The sequence below is a fragment of the Rattus norvegicus genome, chromosome 8 (assembly GCF_021556685.1).
Source record: "Rattus norvegicus strain SHRSP/BbbUtx chromosome 8, alternate assembly SHRSP_T2T, whole genome shotgun sequence".
Lineage (NCBI taxonomy): Eukaryota > Metazoa > Chordata > Mammalia > Rodentia > Muridae > Rattus > Rattus norvegicus.
The window spans coordinates 72,842,997-72,865,653 of record NC_141541.1 but is presented as its reverse complement, the minus strand read 5'-3'; the positions used below and the strand labels follow the sequence as shown (position 1 = coordinate 72,865,653).

The following is a 22,657-nucleotide window of genomic DNA, read 5'->3' as shown; positions in this document are numbered from 1 at the left end:
CTGTCTTGAAAAACAGAACAAAAGAAGAAAAAGAAGAGGAGGAGGAGGCGGAAGAGGAGGGGGGAGGGAGGGGGAGGGGGAAGAGAAGGAAGAAGAAGAAGGAGAAGGGAAGAAGGAAGGAAGAAAGATAACTCAAGAAGAAAAGAAAATCATGGGTTCTGAGAACTAGGGACCCATCAAAAGAGAAACAAAAGGATCCCACAACAGTAGTGAATGCATAAAACAAAGAGCTCACACAACAGAAGCACAAGGTGTTCTCAACACTGCCTCAGAACACAAAGGCAAAAATGAAGAGAAAAAGTGAATAAATGAGTGAGTAGTGAGACAGGGAGGGAGGTACGATGGAGGAACTTCTGATGTGTCCAACCTTATTGAGAGGAATTTCAGCCATCAGTTGAGCTGTTGGATAAATTAGTAATGGTGCGCACAGGCACGTTAACGTAAGTGTCATGGATAACTTGGCTGTCTTCCCTTCTTTCTTTCTTTGGGAAGCTGGCCTGTACTTTGGGCATTTCCCCTTTTTTGCTGAAGCCCTCCCTCTTGCTATGTGGCTGTTTGTCTCCCATGCCTGACCTCCATGACAGCTCAACTCAAATGGCATGGCTCTCCCTCCTCTTCTTCCCCATCTTCCTCTGCCAGGTAGTTGCCAAGAGTTACAGCTTGCCTGCCCCTGAGTTTTTCTTTTAAAAATGAAAAAAAAACACTGTTCTTAAGCTTAAACAAACAAACAAGCAAAAACAGAAAAACAACTTATCGCCAAGTGTATATGTGTATGTGGGGAGGGGGTAGAGCTAAATAAGTAAATTATGATAAATTCTAAGTTTGTTTATATGTGTGTGTGTGTGTGTGTGTGTGTATGTGTATGTGTGTGTGTGCATGTGGAAGTCATAAAACAACTTGCTTAAGTCAATTCTCTTTCTACCCTGTGGGTCCCAGGGACTGAACTCAGGTTGTCAGGCTTGAGGGCAATTGCCCAACCCACTGAACCATCTTACCGCCTTGACTCATTCTGTGGGCTGAAATCAATGGTTAAGAAGTGGCAGTAAAGTGTGTTAGATAGAAAGAGGGAGAGACCCAAAGCCACACAGGCCAGGGTTGCAAGCACTAGCACTGAGGGCTGCTTTCTCTGCCCTCCTCCAGTGTTAGCCTCGTGGTATACACCTTTAAAACAGTTCGTATACATCTCAAGTATTCACCAGACGTCTGAGTCTAGTCTTGTCTCCTGCCACCCTTTCAGCCCCATGCCAGAGATAATCATTTCTCTTCTGGAGAATGAAGATGATCCTCCAATTAATTAATCAATTTGTTCAACACACAGTTATTAAGCACCAATAATCACGGGCCCCGGAGAAGCTGGTTCAGTCAGGAAAAGCCTGCCAGACCAGAGCCATCTTTCCCCATCCTGTTATTGAGTTGTAATGAATTAAGTGGGAGGCTTTCAGCTCAGATTTCCCCTCTGCAGGCACTGAGGTGGGCGCCGAGAGGAGGGGCTCGGGAGCTGAGAGGGTGGGAGGACAGAGTCTGGGGGTGAGAGAGCTTTCTCACAAAACCCATGCATGAGCTTAGGGATTCACCAGTGACGAGAGGAGTCTCTGGCTTCTGCGCAATTCTGCCCTTACTATCTGGGGGTGTTTGATGATCCTCTAACCCTGAAAAAGAATCCAAGACAGCTTGGGCAGGAGATTATGCTTATGCCCCCCCCCCACTCCCTCCCACATCATTGGGGGTGAAGCCTGGTCTCTAGGAAGCAGTAAAGATAACTGAGACTAAAGAGACAAAGGAAGCCAGACTGGTGTCTTAATGAGCAGTGCTTAATGCCTGCCAACTGAAGGAGCTGGCTTTGCTGAGGTGGTACAGGACTACAGGAATGATCACCTACTGCTGGCTAGAGGCATGGCCTGTGGAGGAGGCAGGCCGAGGGGGGCTTCCTTTCCTGCTGTGACTTTATCTCCTTGAGACTGACAGGCTGCAATCCCAACTCCCAGTGTGTCTAGCTACGGCTGTATGTGGACACGGGGCCCTTGCAGAGATGAAGCTAAAGACTTATGTAGGGGGGCCCTTACCCATCCTAACTCATGTCATTACAAGAAAGACAGACATGTCTCGAGTTGGAGGGGTTAGTTCAACCAGTAACGTGCTTGCTATACAAATGTTGAGGATTTAAACGTTGACCCTAGAAGCCATGTAAAAAGTCAGACATGGGGGCTGGGGATTTAGCTCAGTGGTAGAGCGCTTACCTAGGAAGCGCAAGGCCCTGGGTTCGGTCCCCAGCTCCGAAAAAAAGAACCAAAAAAAAAAAAAAAAAAAAAAAAAGTCAGACATGACGATGTGTACTGACTGGTTTTACGTCAACTTGACACAAGTTAGAGTCATTTGGGAAAGGGAGAAAATTTCTTCAATTGAGAAAAAGCTTTCATAAAATTAGCCTATAGACAAGCCTGTAGCATATTTTCTTTCTTAAGAAAATTTATTTATTTATTTATTTATTTATTTATTTATTTATTTATTTATATGGGTACTTTGCATGTGTGTTTGCAAACCAAAAGAGGGCATTGGGTCCCAGATGGTTGTGAGCCACCATGTGTTTGGCTGGGATTTGAACTCAGGACCTCTGGAAGAGCAGTCAGTGCTCTTAACCACTGAGCCCTCTCTCCAGGCCCTATCGTGCACTCATTATCTCTATTAGTAATTGATACAGGAGGGCTCAGCCCACCCTGGGTGGTGCCACCTTTGTTCTGGTGTCCTGGGTTCTATGAGAACCCAGAGGGACGGTCATGCAAAGACTCCAGGCTGTGGACCGGGCTCAGAAATCATCAGCCCTGCCTGATGAAGACCTTGCTACCTGACATCCAGCCTCCAAGTCCATGAGAAAACAAATCCCTATTGTCTGAGCCACTTAGTGTGAGGGGCTTTGACTGGCATGGAGGTTAGGTGTGTCTCTACTGTGGTGGGCTCCTGGGCTACATAGGGTTTAGAAGGTCCTCCAACTGGTCAGACCTGATATTTCTGTGGGACTCTCAGGAGCAGCTACACTGTAAGAAGCCCCTGCTCAACAGAAGATCAAAAGGATGGGGCCAAGTGGGAGCTCAGCCTCGCCAGCATTTCAGGCATCCAAGTTAATGGCTGTTGTCCCAAAGTGGCACCAATTGTGGGGGCACTGAGCAGTGACTGGTGAAGGTGCTATGGGGGTGACCAGTCACTGGCCTCTACAGTCATCCTTCCAATCCAAGTGTCTGAGACTCCAAAGCCTCTAAGATTCAAACGGCCTTTCTGGCCCTCCACCATCAATCACCAACCCCATTTCCCAGCTTCTAGCTCCATTTCTTCTCTTGCCTGCCATGTCCTTTGCACGTGTGTCTTTGAGTGTCTGTGTATGTGTGAGCATTTGTGAATGAATGTACCCATTCCATCCAGCCTTACTGTTGGCCTGGGAACTCCAGTGAGACTGATAGCAGCACTTCCTGGTTCCTGCTTATCCCCAGTGTCCACTGTCATCAAGCTACCACCTGCGGTTACCCTCTTCGCTCTGCAAGGTCTCAGCAGAGTCCAGCAAAATCAGGGAAATAGCGCTCAGGCTCTTTGAACGGCCCTCCCCACACTGGGCTCATTATAGCTAGGCAAGTGGAGGGGCCTGTGGCATTCTTGGGGGTCAGTGGCCTGGAGGACCAGAGGGGCCAGAGCGCCCAGAAGCTTCTCTGTACTGTGTCCCGACAGAGTGGTGGTAGTGAGCGCCAGTCCATCAGCTGAATCCCCATGGGGTCAGTGACAAGTCAGGCAATGGAAGAGAAGGACAAGTGGCCATTTCCTTCAGTGGCCTTTCCTTGGCCCCTGGTCTCCCTTGGAGGAGCCTCAGGCCTGAGCTGAAGCTTCATTACATTGAGACTTGGTATGCATTGGGGTATTAATAATTCATGCAAATCTGCAAGTTCAATGCTATGTCAAAAATAGAAATGTGATTGTCTGTCATAAAATTTAAAACAAAGTCCTCAGCACCAAAGCTTCCTACAGACAGGCTCTTGTCACCTGAAAAAAGTGTGTTAGGAAAAAAGCTACCGCTAAGGGTTAGCTTTCTCTTTCTCCCACCCCTGAAGTCCAGCAGCCCATAGGAGCATCTCAGAAGATGCCTCTCAAGTTCAGGGTTCCCTCCCCACTGATGAGGTTCCGTGAGCCCTGCCTGTGGGCACTGGATACCTGGAACCTGACTGGGGATAGACTTTTCCAAAAGCAGGTCAGAGCAGGGAGTAGGGGGGGGTAGGGGGTGGGGGGAAGTGGGCAGATGAGAGGTGATCTCATCCCTCAGTCCTCTCAGAGGAGTGGGGACAGGGGTGGAGAGAAGAGGGACAGAGGGAAGAGAAAGAGAAAGGAAAGAAAGTGATGGAGAGGAAAAAGAAAGAAACAAAGAGAGGGAGTGGAAGGAGAGAGAGATAAAGAGGAAAGAGAAAAAGAGAACCAGAAGGAGGGAAGAAAGAAGGAGGAAGGAGAAAGGGAGGAAGGGAGAGAAGAAGGGAGAGAGATGGAGAGAGACTGAGAGCATGGGTCGGGTGGTTCTGGGGTTGAGAGCCAGGTTCTAACTCCACCTCACTCCTAACCTACACTGTGGCCTATGGCCTATCCTTCCCTGTTCTCAAGAAATGACATATACGGTCAGACCATGGTGTTAGACTCCACAAGCTAGGACTGGTTTTGTTTCTAGGACCTATTACCTAGAATGTCAATACTGAGAGTTTACTCAGATGGGCTTGTAGGAGCCTGAGTCCCAATGTTGAGGCTTCCTTCTCCACCCACCCCAAGGAGCTAAAGGGTTCTATGGAACACAGAAGGCAGCCCCTTGCTCTTGATCAATGACATCCAAGGGAGGCTGTGTCCGCACACGTCTTTCCTCAGAGTCACCAGGGGAGCTTATTAAAGATGGCATTCCAGAGGCTCCAGTGTGACCTCTTGACTCCTCATTGACTCCAGTAGGTAGCCATGTTTGGTCACACTGGATTCCTAAGGTCTCTCCCTGTCTAGAAGCACTGTGGGCCTGCAGGTGTCCTTCCTGGCTGCCCTTGGGAGCCTGGTGTCAAAAGCCTCCTGAAATATCTTGCTCTGCTCAGCAGCCCTGTCTAAGGCCCTCGGGAGGCAACTGGGCTGAGGCTCTTCTAGAAGTGGGGCATGTTACAGGGTCCACAGTGGGGAGGGACAGCCTCCAGGGCTGGCAGCCTTTCAGGACCCTGGGTCTAAAGAGAGGTGCTAGTAGGGAAAGGTGGCCAATGAGAGCAGGCTGTGATTAGGCTGTGACATTTGGGGTATATATCAAGCAGGCTTAAAAGGCTTTGGTGTTTGCCAAGCACCTTGGCTACTCAGTCTCACCTGAGGACTTCCCCTACCATGACAGCCAGCCCAAGCAAGGCTCACTGAAGGCAAGCCATTTTTATATGTGAGGAAGCTGAGACCAGAGTCAGGGAGGTTAGGTGGTGGTGGTGGTGGTACATCTGACCGGTCACCTGAAGGTAGGCCTCCATGGGCGAGGCTATCTCTGCCTTCTTTCCTTTAGTAGGGGTTCCTGGACTAGAGAGACCTGTGATGGGAGAGACTGCAGCAGAAGTGCCTGGAGCACTTGGAATATAACAGATTCTAGAGGCCACAGGGTCAGCATGAATATGTGAGGTAGGGTAACAGTTCACAAATCCAGATGAGCAGACTCTGCTGCGGCTCCTCTTTCCCAATCCCTCTGTCACACCTGAAGCTCCTTTGGGTACCCGGACCCAAACCCAGAGCTAATCATTTTTTTTTAATTAAAAACATTCTTTTTCAGACAGCGTCTCATGTAGCCCAGAATAGCCTTGAATTTGTTATATAGCTGAGGATAACCTCAAACTTTTGATCCTCCTGCCTCTATCTCCCAAATGATGGAATTATAGGTTTGGGCTACCTTGCCTGGCTTTCTGAGGTGTTAGGGATCAAACCCAGGCCTCCATGCATCTTAGGCATGCATCCTACCAACTGAGCTACGTGTGCAGCCCTAGTCATTGCCAATTACAAGAGGAAAATACTTTGCCTGTGAGAGACCACTGATTCAAAGAGGCTAAGAACTGGCTTTAGAAACACAGACCCTAGACCTGGAACTCTTCACTGCTAGTGTCTCCTGATGGCTTATGACTGTAAACGGGTAGAGAGAGGAATTTAGTCTTTCGGTGCCAAAACCTTTTATGGTGCCCACCTAGACCTTGAGGGCCCACCTACCGTCCAGCCTGGAGGACAGGCACACTCGCCAGTGATGTGGTGGCAGGTGCCTCCGTTCTGGCAGGGGCAGCGTAGCTCACAGTGAGCTCCATGGCTCCCAGGGGGGCACAGCTCCTCACAGCTGCAGCGAGAGGAACAGCGTCATACAGCAGAATTCCCAATAGCGCCCTTAGTGCTCAGTCCCAATGCCGCAGAACGCCCTAGTGAGCCCAGTCTCGAGAACAGTCTCAGCCCAGGCTCCTCCCCCACCACAGGTGTGGATGACGTCAGCAATCAGCCCACCTGCGGACTTGAGTGTCTGAAGCCCCTCCCCACCATCTTAAGCATGGATGTTCTGATCCCCGCCAGTAGGGGGAGACAGATATAATGTATTGAATTGTAGGGCACTTGGGCCAGCACTTGAAGGTTCTGGGGAGGAGGCCAAAGAGACTTCCCGAGGAAGAAGATGGTTTACTTAGGCTTGAAGGTGAAGCCGATTGCACGGAGAGGGTGGAAGGGCACGCCAGATGGATGAAAAAGCACGAGCAACGGAGCTAAGATGTGGCCATGGATTTGGCTTTTTAAATCTTGCCTATTTCTCCTCCTCTCTTTTAAAGATTTTTTTTAAATTTATGTATTTTATGTGTATGAGTGCTCTCTCTGCATATATACCTACAGATGTCGGAAAAGGACATCAGATCCTATTATAGGATGGTTGTGAGCTGCCCTGTGGTTGCTGGGAGTTGAACTCAGGAGCCCTGGAAGGGTAGCCAGTGCTCTACACTGCTGAGCCCTTTCTCCAGCCTCTGAAAACCTGCCCGTTTTCAAAGAGAGAAGCTGGAAACCCCAAGGATCGTCTTTCCTAGGCTCTGAAGAGCTCCAGCTGCCATGTGTGGAGACCGACCTCTGTGGGAGCATAGGGAAGGTCTGAGTCATTGCCTTGAGTCTCGCTCCAATGACCATGGCTTCCTGGGAGCTGATCAGACACTGGGGCAGGAGAGGCTGTCAATCTGGGATGTCTTGTGGTCAGTGTCCTTGGCTTCTGCTTGGGATCTAAGAGAATGTGTAGAACCTCAGCTAGACTGGAAGGACACCAGTCTCTCTGCCAATGTCAATTAAACTGTCCTGGGGAATCCCTATCAGTATGGCTTCCCCAGGGCACAGAAGTGAGCAGCCACTCTGCACATGATACATCAGATGGGCTCATACCAGCCCTACAGCTCAGATGTTTCAATTAGAATGGGGCAAGTAGGCACACTACGAAGATCTAAAGAGGAGGCCAAACTCACTTGTGTCCCCTAAGTAGGAAGGACCTTTCGAGCCATGTGACTTGTCTCCAGTAGGACCGGGTACTTCTGCGCTTGGATCTGAGACTTGTGTGGGTAAGGCCTGGGTACTTAAAGAAACTGCTGCACTTGAGGTCAGAGGGCTTATGTCACAACCAGGACATTCTGCTCTTCCTGCCCACTAGGGTGCTAAGAAGTTGCCCCAGCCCTGTCCAGCTACAAGCCAGGCTCATTTAGACCACGCTCTCCAGGCCCTTAGCCTGGCAACCGGCATTGTCTCCTGGCTCTGCCCCTTCCCCTCTTTCCCCACCCCAGGAGTCCTGACCTCGCCCTGGCCCCACCCCAGGCCACTCCCTCTCTACTCACTAAACGCCGGTGTAGCCTGGTGCGCAGAGGCACTCGCCAGTGCGCGGGTCGCAGCTAGCGCCGTGGTGGCACTGACAGAGCAGCTGGCAGCCCTTGCCGTGAGTACCGGGCGCGCAGAATTCCTCACAGCGCCAGCCTCGGAAGCCGGGGGCGCATACGCAGGCGCCGGTGATAGGGTTGCACAAGGCGCCGTTCTGACACTGACACCGGTTGCTGCAGTGGGGACCCCAGTGCTCGCTGTCACAGCCTGCAAGAAAGGACACGCTGGGTCAGAGCTTTCCTTAGAATGAGGGTCAACTTGACCTTACCATCTCCTCGGCCCCTGGAGACCAAGCTGTTGGGAGTCTGGATGGAATCCTTGGCATCTGGAGACTTCTATCAGGCTCCACCAGGCCATCAAGTGTTCCCAGGAGCTGAAGAAGGCATAGCCTCAAAGGCCTTCCAGCCCACCGCACGCTGGATCGATGCCACGGCACCCCTCCTCCAATGCAAACCCGGTCACAGCTTGCTGCCTGCTTCTGTCTCTGGGAAGCTCTCTTTGGTTGGGCTGTCGCTAATCCTCTCAGCTGGACCTTTTCTCACCATTCTTCCACCTTGCTCTGTGACCCTGTCCCCCTGGCTCTCCCTTCCCTCCTTCCCCCTTCCAGGAATATCTTCAGCCCCCTACTTGCTTTTTCAATTCAATTTCCTCACTGCCCAAGCTCCTTCAGAAAGAGCAGAGGGGAAAAAAAAAAAGAAAAGAAAAGAAAAGAAAAGAAAAGAAATGTATCCTTGGGAGGTGACAGACAGCCTAGGAGATCCCTTCCTGTAATTAAATGTTTTCAAGACCGATGGCTTTCTGGAAACCTGCATTCTAAGCCATGGAAAGGGACAGAGTGGTCCAGAACCTCAGGAAAGTTACCCAGCCTGCTGTCACCTCCTACTTTGACCTTCTTGGTGCATTCAGGGCGCAACAAAAATAAGATGTCCCCCAAACACTGGGAATTTTGAGTGGGAGTGCAGTTTAGTTACTGACAGGCACAAATACTGTTCTAGAATTTCGAAAGCAAGAAAGATTGCTTCCAGTTAAGGCAGTCAGGTGAGGGCTCCTCATCGCAAGTGGGCAGTGAAGGATGGCTCGCTTGTCTGCCTGCCAGAGGACCATCTGTCTTGCTTCCAGCACCAAAAGTCCTCTGTTCCAGAGAGCACCTCAGCACTGGGCAAGCTAGACTGGGGGGAGGGCGGCTCCGCTGCCTATGGACACAGATGGTCAGCTGATCTTTGCACCCCAGCTTTCTAGGATTTAGACACTTGGAGGAAAGGGTTGGGCGAGTGGTATGGGAAAGCATCCTTAGGATTGGCAGAGACACAATAGCACTCCGGTGCCGAGCAGGCACAAGAAGGCAGAGATCGGTGTGCCCTGTGAACACCATGGGGCTCCACCAACTTTGCCAGGGTCGCATAAGTCTCTCCTGATAGCTGGTTGGTTAACTATCCAGAAGCCTTCATCTATCCTGCAGTAGACAGGACCACTGCCTCTCTGATCCCTACCCCCTCATCTTGGCTTATTCATCTGTGCCTTGATACATCTGGACTGGGCTGCCAAACTATGAGTGGACATCACCTTCGGTTTCCCAGTCCACGCAGAGCAGCAGGCTCCTCTCGAACTCAAAGGACAGAGAAACTGGGGGGGTGGGGGAGCAGTGTAGCATTCCTTACTCTCTTTCCAGGAAACCTTCCCAGGGAGTGAGAAGTCTGACAGAATTATCCACCATTTGCATGCACACTCTTTCTCTTTCCCATTTTGGAATGTGTACATATGCATGTGTGCATGTGTGCATGTGTGCATGTATGGACACATGCTCGAGGAGGCTCAAGGTGATGCCAGGAATCTTCTTCAATCACTATCCCTCTTATTCAGTGAGACAGGGTCTTTCAGCCAAACCCAGAGCTTGTGGATGTGGTTAGTCTCCCCTGACAGCTTATTCTGGGGATCCCTGTCTCTACTTTCTAAAGCTGGAAGTACATGCAACCTCCACACCCCCACAGGCGTTTACATAAGTTCTGGGGATCTAGACAAGTGCTTTAACCAGTGAGCGTACCCCTCCCCCCTGTCTTTATTGCCAAGCACGTGTAGTTAGCACTCAATGTGTATGTGCTACGATTCCATTATGACAATGACAGTGCTGTTTAAATCTCCCAATGTGCCAGGCCCCATCCCGAAGTCTCAGATGCAGGAACAGTATTTAACCCTCACAGGTTTCCCTTTCTTCTCTACTTTATAGACGTCGAGATAGAGGGTCACGGAAGTCACATGATTGTGGCAGAGCAGCCCAAGCATTCTGATTCCAGGTCATTGCTCAGGTACATGGGACACTCTCTGGGGAATATTCCAGGATGGGAGACTTGGAGGTGGCTGCAAAGCAGATGAGTGATAGCTCAGAGCTGGCTGCTTCCTCTCCCCTCACTCTGTGAGCAGCCTCAGGATCTAGACAAGCAATTGCTTTTGGGGCCACAGTTACTCTATAGGAAACGAAGTCTGAAGCTGGTAGCCTCCCTTCACGTCCCACTAGGCATCTAGCGACAGTTTGCATTTCAAGTACTTATCCATACTTCCCTAATTTCTTCTTCTTTTTTACATTGAGAATGGATTTCGCTATGCAGTTCAAGTTGGCCTCAACACTTACTCAGCCTCCAAAGTGCTAGGATTGTGGATGTGACCTGCGGTGTCTAGCAGTGACCTCCATTCTCTATGGAACAGCCTCAAAGCAGAATACAGCAAAGTAGTGCCCTGGATAAGGAGACAGAACGTTGTCACAGGGTCGTGGAGCTTTACTTAGCTATTTCCATCCCTCACTTGTCTACTTGGTATCTCCCAAGTGCCTGGAGGTGACGCGGTATGGAACACTGTTCTCCGAGTGTGACAGACACTGCCCTTCAGCAAGCTGCTGTGAGCACTGGCAGGGACCCATCACGATCAGGCCTGTGTGGTGAGAGTGTGGCTTCCAGTTTCTCCGTCCTACATCTCCCTCCTAGCTGTGTGTACTTCTGCCCCAGATGCTGGGGGTTTTGAGTGTACAGGGGGTGGCGTGGGTTAAATGAAGGAGAGACTCCATCTCTGTAGCTATGAGGAAGTTGTCATCCATGCAAGTAAAGGTGAAACTTTTTTAGTGATGTGGCCCTCCTAATTCCTGTCAGTGACCCCTCATTCCTGTTCTGAAAGTAAGCCCATTGAACTCACAGCTTGGTCAAGTTGCACTTGGGTGACATTGTTACTTTGTTCCATTTCTGGATTCTGTTACTCTGATGCCCCACCTCAGGTAAGTAGATGTTTGTTCATGTCTCTCCAGGAAAGTTCATACACCATGCAAGAGTAACTTGCCCTCTCTGGAGATAATTGGTTTACCATGGGGTGTGGCTGACACAGAGTCACAGAATTCGGCACTCGGTGACGGTGCTAGAATAAATGTGGCTTAGGACACTGTAGAAGTCATGAGGATATAACTCTGGTTCCTCACACTACAAACAGATGTGCATGTAAACAAGCCTATATTTGTGTCTCAGTGTTACGAAGCCCCTAAAACCACAGGGAAGAGCTAAGGGGATGGCTCAGTGGTTAAGAGCACTTTCTGTAAAAGCAGAAGGACCTGAGTTCAAATCCTCAGCACCCATATAATGGTAAAGTATGCAACCTTGGTATTGTGGGGCAGAGACAGACAGAACTCAAAATCTCACTGGCCAGCCAACTTAACTTAAGGTTCAGTAAGAGATTGTCTCCAAAATAAGGTGGTGGGCTAGTGGGATAGCTCATCAGGTAAAGGTGCTTGCCACCAAGACTGAAGACCGCAGTTCCGTCCCCAGGACCTAAGTAGTATAAGGAGAGAACAGATTCTAGAAAGTTGTCCTCTGATTTCCATACACACACTGTGGCACTACACATGCACATACATACACACACACACACACACACACACACACACACACACACACAGCCCAACAGCTTTGTGTCCACGCAGGAAAACATGGAACAAAAGAGCAAACACAGAGACTAAGAAAGTACAGCTACCTGCAGCCATCGAAGGACGGACACGCAGCCGTTGGTATCTGACCCAGCAGGAGAAGGCTGAGCTAAGTTAAACAGTTCTGACCAGGGAAGCGAGGAAGCTTGTCGCCCATTGCAGAGAAATTTCTCCCCAGAGAGTGACTCAATGGGGGAAAAATGTTAGGGACCACAGGGATCAACTTTAGCTTTCTGAAAAATTCACTTAAAAACTCCCCATTCCCCAGCGAGACAGGGAAATGAGACGGAGCCGGGAGAGTTAATTATCTACTCTGCTGAAGGCAAGTAGAGAGATCAGCCCACAATTACAGGGGCCTGGTGCTCCTCCGTGGGGCCAAGCACTTTGTCTAATTTGGCCAGGCCGTGTCAAGCCCTCACGTAGATGGCTTTTTTTAATTTATTATTTTTTATTTTTATTTTTTATTTCCTTCACCCTGTCATGGACTCTGCTCTCTAATTATATTTGGTTTCTGCTGATTTTTCAGCTTCTCTGAGCAGCTACCCAGGGCCTAAGGGACGCCCGGACATACATGGTCGGCAGCTCAGTCCCCTCTCACCTGACCCCTTCAGACTTCCGGATGCAGCCTTGTGGACTTCGGGTCCTCACAACAGAGAGCGGTTTGACAGCTCTCCTCCACAGCGACAGGCTGGCTTCTTCGTTTGTAGCCATATTGGACGGAGCAGTTACTAGGCAGCCAGGCTGTGTGCTTCAGGTGCCGAGTTAATGTTCACACTTAGGGTCATGGGTGCTATTACTGTCCCCATTTTTCAGCAAGGAAGAGAGGCTCGGAGAAGCTAAATAACTTATTCCCAGGTCATGTAGCTAGGAAGTGACTGGGCATCCAGAGCGCTGACCCCTGCTGGGTAAGGCCTGGTGTCAGTGCAGGGGGATGTAGGATGCTGGCAGCTGGCCTGGGCTTGATCAGCTCAGGTTAGTTGTCCACAGAGATAACAATTAAGGCTGTAGCTTAGTCGCTGGAGTGCACGCATAAACAGACATGCTGGCCTACACCTGTAATCCCAGCACCCGGACCGTAGAAGCAGGAGCGTCAGAAGTTCAAAGTCATCCTCAGCTACACAGTAAGTTTGAAGCCAGCCTGAGCTGCGGGCTGAAGAGCAGAGGGTCACTTCCCACCAGTGTGGTGCTTAGAGGTTAGTTTATGTATAAACAGTGGCCCCGGGATTTCCATGGCTGGCACTGTTTCCCATCACTTTATTCTCTTCAGGTAATGTATTATTAATATTTTTCTATTGTATTATGTGGCATAAATTTCCCATATTAGTCACGTATGTACACAGCCTGATAGCACTCATCACTTCTGTTAGCATTAACGCTATCATTTCCAAATCTTTCAGCAGCCTCCAGGGACACTCTGCAACTGATCGCAATGACTTCCTGTCCTTGGCCATTAGCAAACCTCAATCTTCCTGCATTCGCCAACTGCAGTCATTTGTAAGGGTGAAATCATGCGGGAGCAGACATTTGTGTCTGACTTATTTCACTTAACACAGTGTTTTCAAGGTCCAATCACACTGGCTTGTCCTAATGTCCAAATGCCAAGGGGGTCCTCATCCAGAAATTGGAGCAGGCCAAGCACTGGTCTTCTTCCATTTTCAACTTGTGATGCTAACTGGACTCATTGGAGAAATGGATGGGGGGGGGGGGGGAGGCTCCTGGGATCTGAGAGGACTCAGTGCCCTCAGCTCTCCTCCCTCCACTTAGATGGGTGCAATCAGATATTCACAGACCCGAGTACTGTAGATTCAAACTTGACTGTCCAGACACTGTCCCAATCTTGACGGACACTCAGAGCATGGGATTATACTGATGAGCCATTAGCTTTTAGTAGTCTATTCATTGCACTGGCTACTCTCTCTCTCTCTGGTGCTTCCTTAACAGTCCAGTGGGGACCTATGTTCCCTGCAGCCATGTCTAGTGAGGACTGTGCCTCCATGTCCCTCCACCTCCTGATGTGGCAGGACTCCCCAGTGGCCACAAAGTAAAGGTCTAGAGCTTGAGACTGGTATCCTGTATCCACCCAGGCCCCTTCTACCCCAGCACACCAGTTTTTGGGAGAGAAGAGGCTCATGAATTCATGTATCAAGCTGGGTCTGCACTGTGTGCTAAGTCCTGAGAAGTCCAGACAGCTTGTGTTGGGGGTTGGCCTGGTGCTGCGTATACAAATGCTAAGTTCTGAACCCCAAGATCTGGTTGCCCCCGACCAGCAGATTCTCACATATGCCAGCTTTTGTTGTGTAAACCTCTCTCCACAATTTAAAGCTATTGGTTAAATAAAAGTGGTTACAGCCAGTTACTGGGGAGAATAGAGGGGGTTTTCAGTTATGGGGCCAGGAATCACAGTTAGGGGCCACAAGGAGAGGAAGAGGAGAAAGACAGAAAGAAGAAGGAGAAAACAGGAGGTTTCCATTAGACGTGTTGGACCAGGAGAAATGCCCCCTGAAGACAGACTGGTAGAGCAGAAATAACCCTAACCTGGGCAAGACTCAAACAGCGAGTCTTGGGGAGCACAGCTGGGGAATTAACAGTCTAATATATAGAAAAATAGATGAGGGGTGTATCTCCCAGTAATTGTGCTAAAGCTGATTTAAAAATATCCACAGGACTCTGCCTCGATTATTGGGGGCTGGCCAGGTCATATTAATAACTAGTAGAGTTGTTAAATAACATGAAAAAATACCATTTATAAGCTTGAGAAACAGGCAAGGAAATGAAGGGTATTGCTGACCCTCACAGCAGAGAGGCAGGGGTTCTGGACCAGACTCAGGTAATAGCTATACCTGCTGTACACTTGTTGGGGAACTAAGAGGTCCTGGAGCTGGGGTACAAGGCAGGGATGAGGCAGGAGAGAGCAGAGCCAGACATGTCCATTTCAAACGCAACATGTCAGGAGGCAGTGGTGGGCAATGTGGCTTTGCTGGAGCTGGCATCCTTCCATCCCTCAGGGTGGGTGACTTAAGCCAGGATGAGGCCTGGGCTTCCAGATGTCATTACCATGACAATGTGGCACTGCATAGGACTCTATGCCCAAGGCTGGGAGGCTGCACTGGAATGTACTTTGGTATGTAAATTCCTGGGATCTCTCTCCAGCACTACATAAAAAGTTTGTTTTTTTTAAAATAATAATAAAAACTGATTGTGAGGCCAAGAAAATGGCTCTGTGAATAAAGTGCTTGTTGTTCAAATATGAGGACCCAAGTTCAAATCCCCAGCACCCACCTAAAAGGCTGGGCATAGTAGTGCTTGCCTACAACTCCAGTGCTGGAAGGGCAGAGACAAGCAGATCCGAGGGGCTCACTGGCTAGCCCGTCTAGCCAAAATAGTTAGAAATAGTCGAGAGACTGTGCCTCAAAAACAAAGATGGAAGGCTGGTAAGATAACTCAGCAGGCGAAGACACCTGCCTTCATGTCTGACAACCTGAGCTCAATCCCTGGGGCTCCCATGGTGGAAGGAGGAAACCAGTCTGGCAAGTCATCCTCCGAAGTCATGAACATATTGTGGCTACACATGCACACATACAAGATAATCAAAATAAAAATGTGAAGGGAGATTGAGGAAGACACTGGATATTGACCCCTAGCCTCCATACCTGCCTCCTCCAAAAAAAAAAAAAGACCAAAAATGTCTGGATTGCACAGTCCTGAGTGTCTGTGCCTGTGTGTGACTGTGTGGCATCCTCAGGCACTAATTAATTCATTCACTGTCTGTTAACACTGGAGGTCATCAGCAGGTGAGGTGTGGGTTGACCCATGGGTGTGACACTTTACAAGCCTTGTTAGGAGGTCAGGTGGCAGCGGGGTGAAAGTCAAACTTATCAACTGAACTGACTTAATAGGGGACTTTGCTTCTTTAGCAGGGACTGTTCTGAATGTAGGAGTGTCACAGTGTCACAGGGCAGGGATGGGAAGGAAACCTGGACTCAGGTCCTTGCAGATACAATCCCTGGCAGAAGCCACAGCCTTCAGGATGGCAGGTCCCTCTGCAGAGAAAGGAAGCTACAGTATGTACAGTGCACATGCGTATAGTGCTCACACCCACACACCCCTTCAGGGGAGCTCATGGTCTCTGGCTTGTTTCCCAAGGAGGGGCACTGGAAAACCTATATCCTTGCTCTCTCCCTGTGTTTATGATCCCTAGAGAAGGGACCAGGCAAACAAGAGGCTGAGGAATGTGGAACTGTAGGGCTCTGGCCAGTGGCTGTGCTGACCAGGGGTGCAACAGCTGCTGTGACTCCTACTGCGCCCCTATCAACCTTCTGCCACTCTATAGTGCCAGCCAGACCCCTGCCTGCAGGTGAGGTGCGTCCTGTGGCGACTCCAGCTTCTGAGTCATTTCTGTTTCACCCTCCAAGCCATGGGGTCCACAAGGAGGAGAGGCGGGCTGTGGGCTCCCCACAGGATCTAAGGCTGTAGGCTAGCCCTCAGGGCCAAAGGCTGCAGGCTATCCCTCAGAGCCCCAGGCTGTGGGCCTAGTCCTCAGCTCTGCTGGGAGCTCCCACCACCCCCAGCTTTAATGAGAACAGTTCTAGCACCTTGGTCCACCACCTCCCACTGCCTTTGAAGCTGTGGGGCCCCCACAAGCTGATTCATCTTCCCAATTTGCCTGGAGAGCCTCAGAGATCACGCGGTGCACAAAGGGATTTCCTCTTTGGAAGTCTTCAAAGGAGCTGCAGACCCCTTGCCCTTCCCGGCCCACACTGCCTTTCATGGTTCTGGGAGGCAAACTCAGGCTAGGACACACACACACACACACACACACACACACACACACACACACTCACTCACTCACTCATATCAGAGAACTTGGTGACAGTCCCCAGAGTGAGACCCCCATAGAGGATCTGGGATCCACAAGAAACAGGTAAAGGGCACAGGGTGTTTCTATGACAGTCAAACATGTACCCCACAGGGACTAAGCCCTAGGACACTGCCACCATCCATACCATGTTCTTCTCGCAGAGGACCCTTGAGTGACATCTCTGTGGTTCTGCCACAGGGAAGGCTTTAAGCCTTCCAGGTCCCTTATAACAAAAAGCAGGATCAACCCATGCCAGCATATGTCACGCTGGGCCCACAGAGTCTAAGGTGTTGTGGGCTTGGGTCCAGGCATGTTGTGTTTCCATATGCCTGGTTCCACGTTCCCAGAACTGCTGTGTGCTGTTGGACCTCACACAGCGATAAAGAATGAAAGGAAAGTGTGTGTGGTGAACCAGCCTCTGCCTTTAAAGGTCTAGGCTTAGTTTCCTCAAGTCCTTCCACCAGTCTTACTGAGCGATTTCTGCTGGGGCGGAGGAAGTTTTTCTACCCCACTAAGTGTCCTGGGACCCAGCCCTGCCATGGGTGCTTCTAGAGAGGCAGTTAAGGTGGATCAAGTTCTCTGCCTTCAAGGACATGCCTGTCTGGTGCCGCAAACCCAACTCCACAAAGAACAGGCTGGGAAGAGCGACACCAAATCGGTGGGAATGGGGAGCACGGCTTTGACTCTCAGAGCAGACACTTGTGCACTGAATGTCTCTCACGGTGCCACTGAACTGCAAGTACCAATGAGATTTCCAAATGATTACAACCAGGGGAGGCTGCCTCATTCATACAGCCGTTCTCCAGACTGTGTGCACAGCTGGCTTTAACTGAATCAGGAGGCTTCGCTATGGAATATCATGGTTTATTTCACAAATTCTACATTTTTTAAAGGGAGGAGTAGTGCCTTGTACGTGGTGGCGTGTGTCGAGCGTGTGGTGTATGAAGGTCTGAAAACCAGTTTGGGCGTTTGCTGTCTCCTTCCACCAAAGGCTCAGGGTGTCAAGTTCCTCAGGGTGTCAAGTGCTTTGCTCTGCCACTTTACTGCCCCACTAGTGAGTACTCCTGACTTTGTCCTGTGCTCATAGATCGCCAAGCAGAGAAAGGTGTTCCTATTGCTCAGGTGGAAACACTGAGCTACAGTCAGGGAGGGTAGACAGCTATGCCATCAGACCCAGCATATTCTGTCACTTCCCGGGGATCATTTCTAGCTAGGGCTCTTTGGCATCGGTCACTTCCCAATGGGAAACCACTCTTTTCTTGTACTGGAGCCTTCTCAACTCCATCTTGTCATTTATGTCCTGGTCCATTTGTCTCCAAGTGAGTGAGGACTTGGAAAGCAGCTCCCAGCTTTGCCTGCCAGTCAAAGATCTGTCATTGCCATAGAGGAGGCAGAGGATGAGTGACAAATGGCTTTCTGTCAGCTGTGAGCTACTGTCACAAGTACTGAGACTTTCTGAGGACAAGGCCAGGAAGACACGTCTGCCGTAGGTAGCACTGTGAGGTCCGGTGAGCTCAGTGTCTGCTCAGTCACTTAAGAAGATATCAAACAAGTGTGAAGTGTGGACACGAGGGACAGAGTGGGGTGGCATGAGCAACAGCTCGCCGTGGGCTTCATTCAGGGCTCTGCTCACGAGCCACTTCCTTGGATACCTTCCCTTTTAAAAACCGTTTTATTTGCTGTGTGAGCATGTATGTCTATGGGGATACACTTATGCTATAGTGTATGTGTGGAGGTCAGAGGACAACTTTCGGAAGTCATTTCTCTCCATTTACCATTTGGTCCTGGGACAGGTCACTAGGCTTGGCACCAAGCTGGGGCCTAGACCCCCTTACCCCTCTCTTTTTAAAGATAAAGTCTCATGTAGCCAGACTGGTCTCTAACCCACTATGTAGATGACGATAACCGTGAACTTCTGATCATCCTTCAGTCACCTCCCCAGCCTGAGTATCCCCTGAAGACTCCACCTATCTCCACAAAGTCCTGTATGCTAAAGTTCAGAGTAAACTCCTCCCCCTCCCCCTCCCCTCCCCCCTTCTCAGAGAGGTCTGGAACTCTCCGTTCCCAGTTGGCTCTAACTCATCATGCCTATCGCTAGGCCTTGGTGGTTCCCAGTCCTGGCTTTGGATGGCCCAGAATGGGATCTTCAGAAACACTCTAAGAGTGATTCTAGGAAGCATGGGAGGGGAAGGGAAGCAGATGCGTAAGTGGGAAATGGGGAGCACATCTGGAGCTGACCTCTGTGGTTAGGATGGGTAAAGAACGCTGCCCCTTCTGCGGACAAGGAATTCAGACTTTTAGCCCATGATGGCCCTCTGGGCCTGCCCTGCACTAGAGGCTGTTGGGGACAAGCATTCACTCCTACGTTCATCCTGGGGTCTGGCCTTGTGCCTGTGGGGAGTCCTGGGTATGTGTGCAAGTGAGTGCTGTGTGGTTTGGAGCCAGGACCACCTGCTGAAGGGAACAGGGCTGTCTTGTTCTTCACTGTGCACACAGTCCCTGACATGTTGTCTGGCATGTATTAGGGGCTCGAGAACTCAATGAATAATTCATTGAAAACTACACGAGAAATGGGTAGAGGAGCCGGAGCTCAGAAGACGTGAAGTAGCTTCTGCCCTGAGTTCTGGTCTCAGGGAGACATAAGGCACAAGACAAAGGCTCAGTCACACCACACATCAAGGAACAGAGGAGGTAAAGGTCACACAGCACTGGGTGGGAGGTGGGGCAGTCAGAGGCATGGCTTTGGGTCTGGTGGGCAGGAAGGAGGGGGCCCAGGAAGGGCAGCTTAGATAAAGAGGGGTACTGGAGACAACATGAAAGGAGGCTGGGGCAGGCATGTTGTGCCCTGGGGTTGACATCTTTGGGTTTAGTGCTGAGGTGTGGGGATGGAAAAGTATGTTCAAATAACTCACGCAAGAAGGAGCCTAAAGGCTGTGCATGGTGGCTCTGCATCTTCCTCTCCTTCCTCTCTTTCCTTCTTTGCTGCTGTGCCTAGTAGCTGGGTCCCCAGGAGAGCTGAATAGGAGGTTAGCCCACCTAAAGTGTGAGGCTGCCCCAGAATGGCCTGAGGCTACCAGAAGTGGCTGCTTAAACCAGATGCATGTTGGTGGGGAGAAGCCTCTCTACTGTGTGGGGTTTTCTTTTAGTCTTAAAGCATTTCACTTTCAAAGGGATGCAGGTCTCTAAGAAGGAAGCCAGGACAAACTCAAGCACATAGCCAGATGCCTTTGAACCTGAGCTAAGAGCTCCCCAGTCCTCTCCTGTCTAGAGTCAGGGGACAGGGAAGCCTGGGAGCCTAATTGGCAGCTAACTGAACAGCAGGGTGGGTGGGAGTGAATGCAGCCTGAAAGAGTTATCTGGATGAAAAGTGGCTGCTCTCGGGTTTCCTTGTCTGAACCGCCTTGGTGGGGAGTTGAGCTTCTGATGCCTAATGATCCCGTGTATCAAGCCGTGCCTAGCGGGTGCGATCCAGGGATCTCAAGGCAGTTACTACTGCAGTTCTAGCTGGGCACCCAACAGCGCTCAGCCCAGGAAAGACTCTTATTAAAACAGATAAAAACACCGGGCGTGATCTGGTCAGTGATGCAGGCCATGACTCAGGCTTCTTGTGTAGACAATGGGCAAGCCGAGGAATGTCCCCAGCTACAATGCCCCTTGTATTTCCAGATGGGACACAGGGTGACAGTATCTTGAATTGAAGAGCATTGAAGGCAGACAAAGACCTATAAACAGCCCAAAGGTCTATAAAATAAACCCAAACAATCCATCTCCTTTTCTACATCTAAAATTGGGGGGATCAACTAGGGATGTGGCTCAAATGATGGGGTGCTTGCCTAGCATGCATGAAACTCTGGGTGGGAGAGGGAGGAAAGGAGGAAAAGCAAGAGGAGGAGGACTATTTTCTTAAGTTGGGTGTGTTAGTGCACATCTGTAATTGCAGCCAAGAAGTCTAAGGCAGATGGATTCCTTTCAGTTTGAGGCCAGCCCAAGAAAAAAGATATATTTTTGTAATGTCTTTTTTCATAAACTGCTGTGACTGTCTCTATTTGTTTGATCTGGATGGTGAATGTGTTTTCATATTATTTCTCTATTATGTAACAAATATTTAGCAATTTCTTTTTGAGACAGAGTTCTGTATATCCCAAGCTGGCCACAAAATCACTAAGTAGCCAAAGATGGTCTTGAACTCTAGCTCCTCCTGTCTTTTGCTTCCTCCTGATGCTCGTGTGTGTGCCACCACTCTAGTTTATGGGATGCTGAGAGTCTAACAGGGCTTTGTGCCAAGTACAGAAGAGGCCATGTCCAAGGCCCAACTATACCTGAATGGGAAGGGATGGACTTTGGGTAGTAAGATCTCTGTTGGAGGTGTGCAAGCAGAAGTCAGACAGGTCCTTCATTTTGTGGGAGCGATGGGGGTGGGGGAGGAAGGTTGGACTCTGACCTTAGAGGATGCTCCCAGATCCCAGCTCTGCAGCGCATCTGGCTGGCTGTTGCACCTTCATTCTACAGGCCAGCGTGGTACTGTCCTTGGTGCTGAATCTTACCATACGCACTCAGTGATGCCTAGGTGTAGTGTAGTGAATGTTCAAGCGTTTGTGTGTGCACGTATGCATACGTGTGAGTCCAGAAGACAACCTTAGCTGTTTCCCCATAACCTCTATCCCCTTTGTTTTTGAGACAGAATCTCTCACTGGCCTGGAACTCACCAAGTAGGCTAGGCTGGCCGGCCATTGAGCCCCAGGGATCTACCTGTCTACCTCCCCATTCCTGGGATTACAAGTGTGCATCATCACACGTGGCTATTTTTTAAAAAATGTGTTCTGGGGACTGAACTCAAGTCCTCATGCTTGTGCAGCAAATACTTTACTGAGCCATCTCCCCAGCACTACCATGAGCTTTCCACACCACAGAATCCAGCACAGCAAACCCACCCATCCTCAACACTAGGACACAGATGAACACTCCAATTCCCAGGACATCTGGTGATCGGAATGACAGTAAGAGCCCTAGAGGGGCTTCTACCACTTGCCTTCCTGGAATGTCTCCCTCTTTGCCTTCTGCCGGTCTTTGCTCCTTTCTTGTGCGGAAATACACGGAAATGGGAACCAGAAAGGTTGAGGCTGATTCCCACCTTGACCCTGACAGTCAGCAGACTCCGTGACCTGCCAAACTGAGGTAATTTCACCAGGTGGGTGAATGCTTACAAACACACCTACAACACTCCAGTGCTGAGACTGGGGAGACGGGTTTCATGACGACCTGAGTTCAGATCCCAGCACCTATACTCTGGAGGCTTAGCCCTGAGGAGGCAGAGACAGGAGTACACTGTCTCTGGCCAGCCACCCTCACAAATTGGTGAGATCCAGATTCAGTGAGCCTCTGTTTCAAAAAGTAAGATGGAGAGAGACCGAGAAAGACAACAGTACACAGTCAAGTATCTGCACATACACATGCAGAAGATTATTTATGGCTAATACCACAATGATTTCTGCTCCACTGAGTCAGGAGTGGACTGATCTGCTGGGGTGGGGATCTGAGATAGCTCTAAGTGTGGCGGGTCAAACGGAGATGAAGAAACCCCCTTGAGAATGTCTTCAGCAAACCCATCCATCTGGCTTCCCTGTAGGAAATGGAAACCTTTTCAGGTGGTGCCTGGTGACATTAGCAGGCATCGCAGGCCCTCTGAGCATGCTGACATGAGGCATCGCTGAGCGGGAAGGAGGTGGGGTGGTGTCACCAAGCCGGGGAAAGGGTATCTGTGTGGGACAGTCCAAAGGGTTGTCCTGGAGATTTGCTCCTGGCTTAGACACTTACCTGCTCATAGCTGGGCTCAAGCCCAGCTCACGAGCTGATTAGCTGCATGACCTTGAGAGAGTCATCCCACTTCCCAGCCCTCTGTTTTCTCTAATGGAAGTGGATACACTGAAACTTTTGGGGTTGTAGCT

General features: G+C 50.1%; 1 protein-coding gene across 24 annotated transcripts in view; it reads right to left on the bottom strand.

Annotated features, from left to right (window-relative positions):
- Megf11 (multiple EGF-like-domains 11) overlaps positions 1–22,657 on the bottom strand; it is a 325,831-nt gene that overhangs the window by 66,819 nt on the left and 236,355 nt on the right. For all 24 annotated transcript variants that reach the window (XM_087563863.1, NM_001430418.1, NM_001430421.1 and 21 more), the window contains 2 exon segments: positions 7,857–8,103; positions 6,226–6,346 (listed from right to left, as the gene is read on the bottom strand). In XM_087563863.1, the coding sequence (XP_087419989.1) occupies positions 6,226–6,346; positions 7,857–8,103 (368 nt within the window).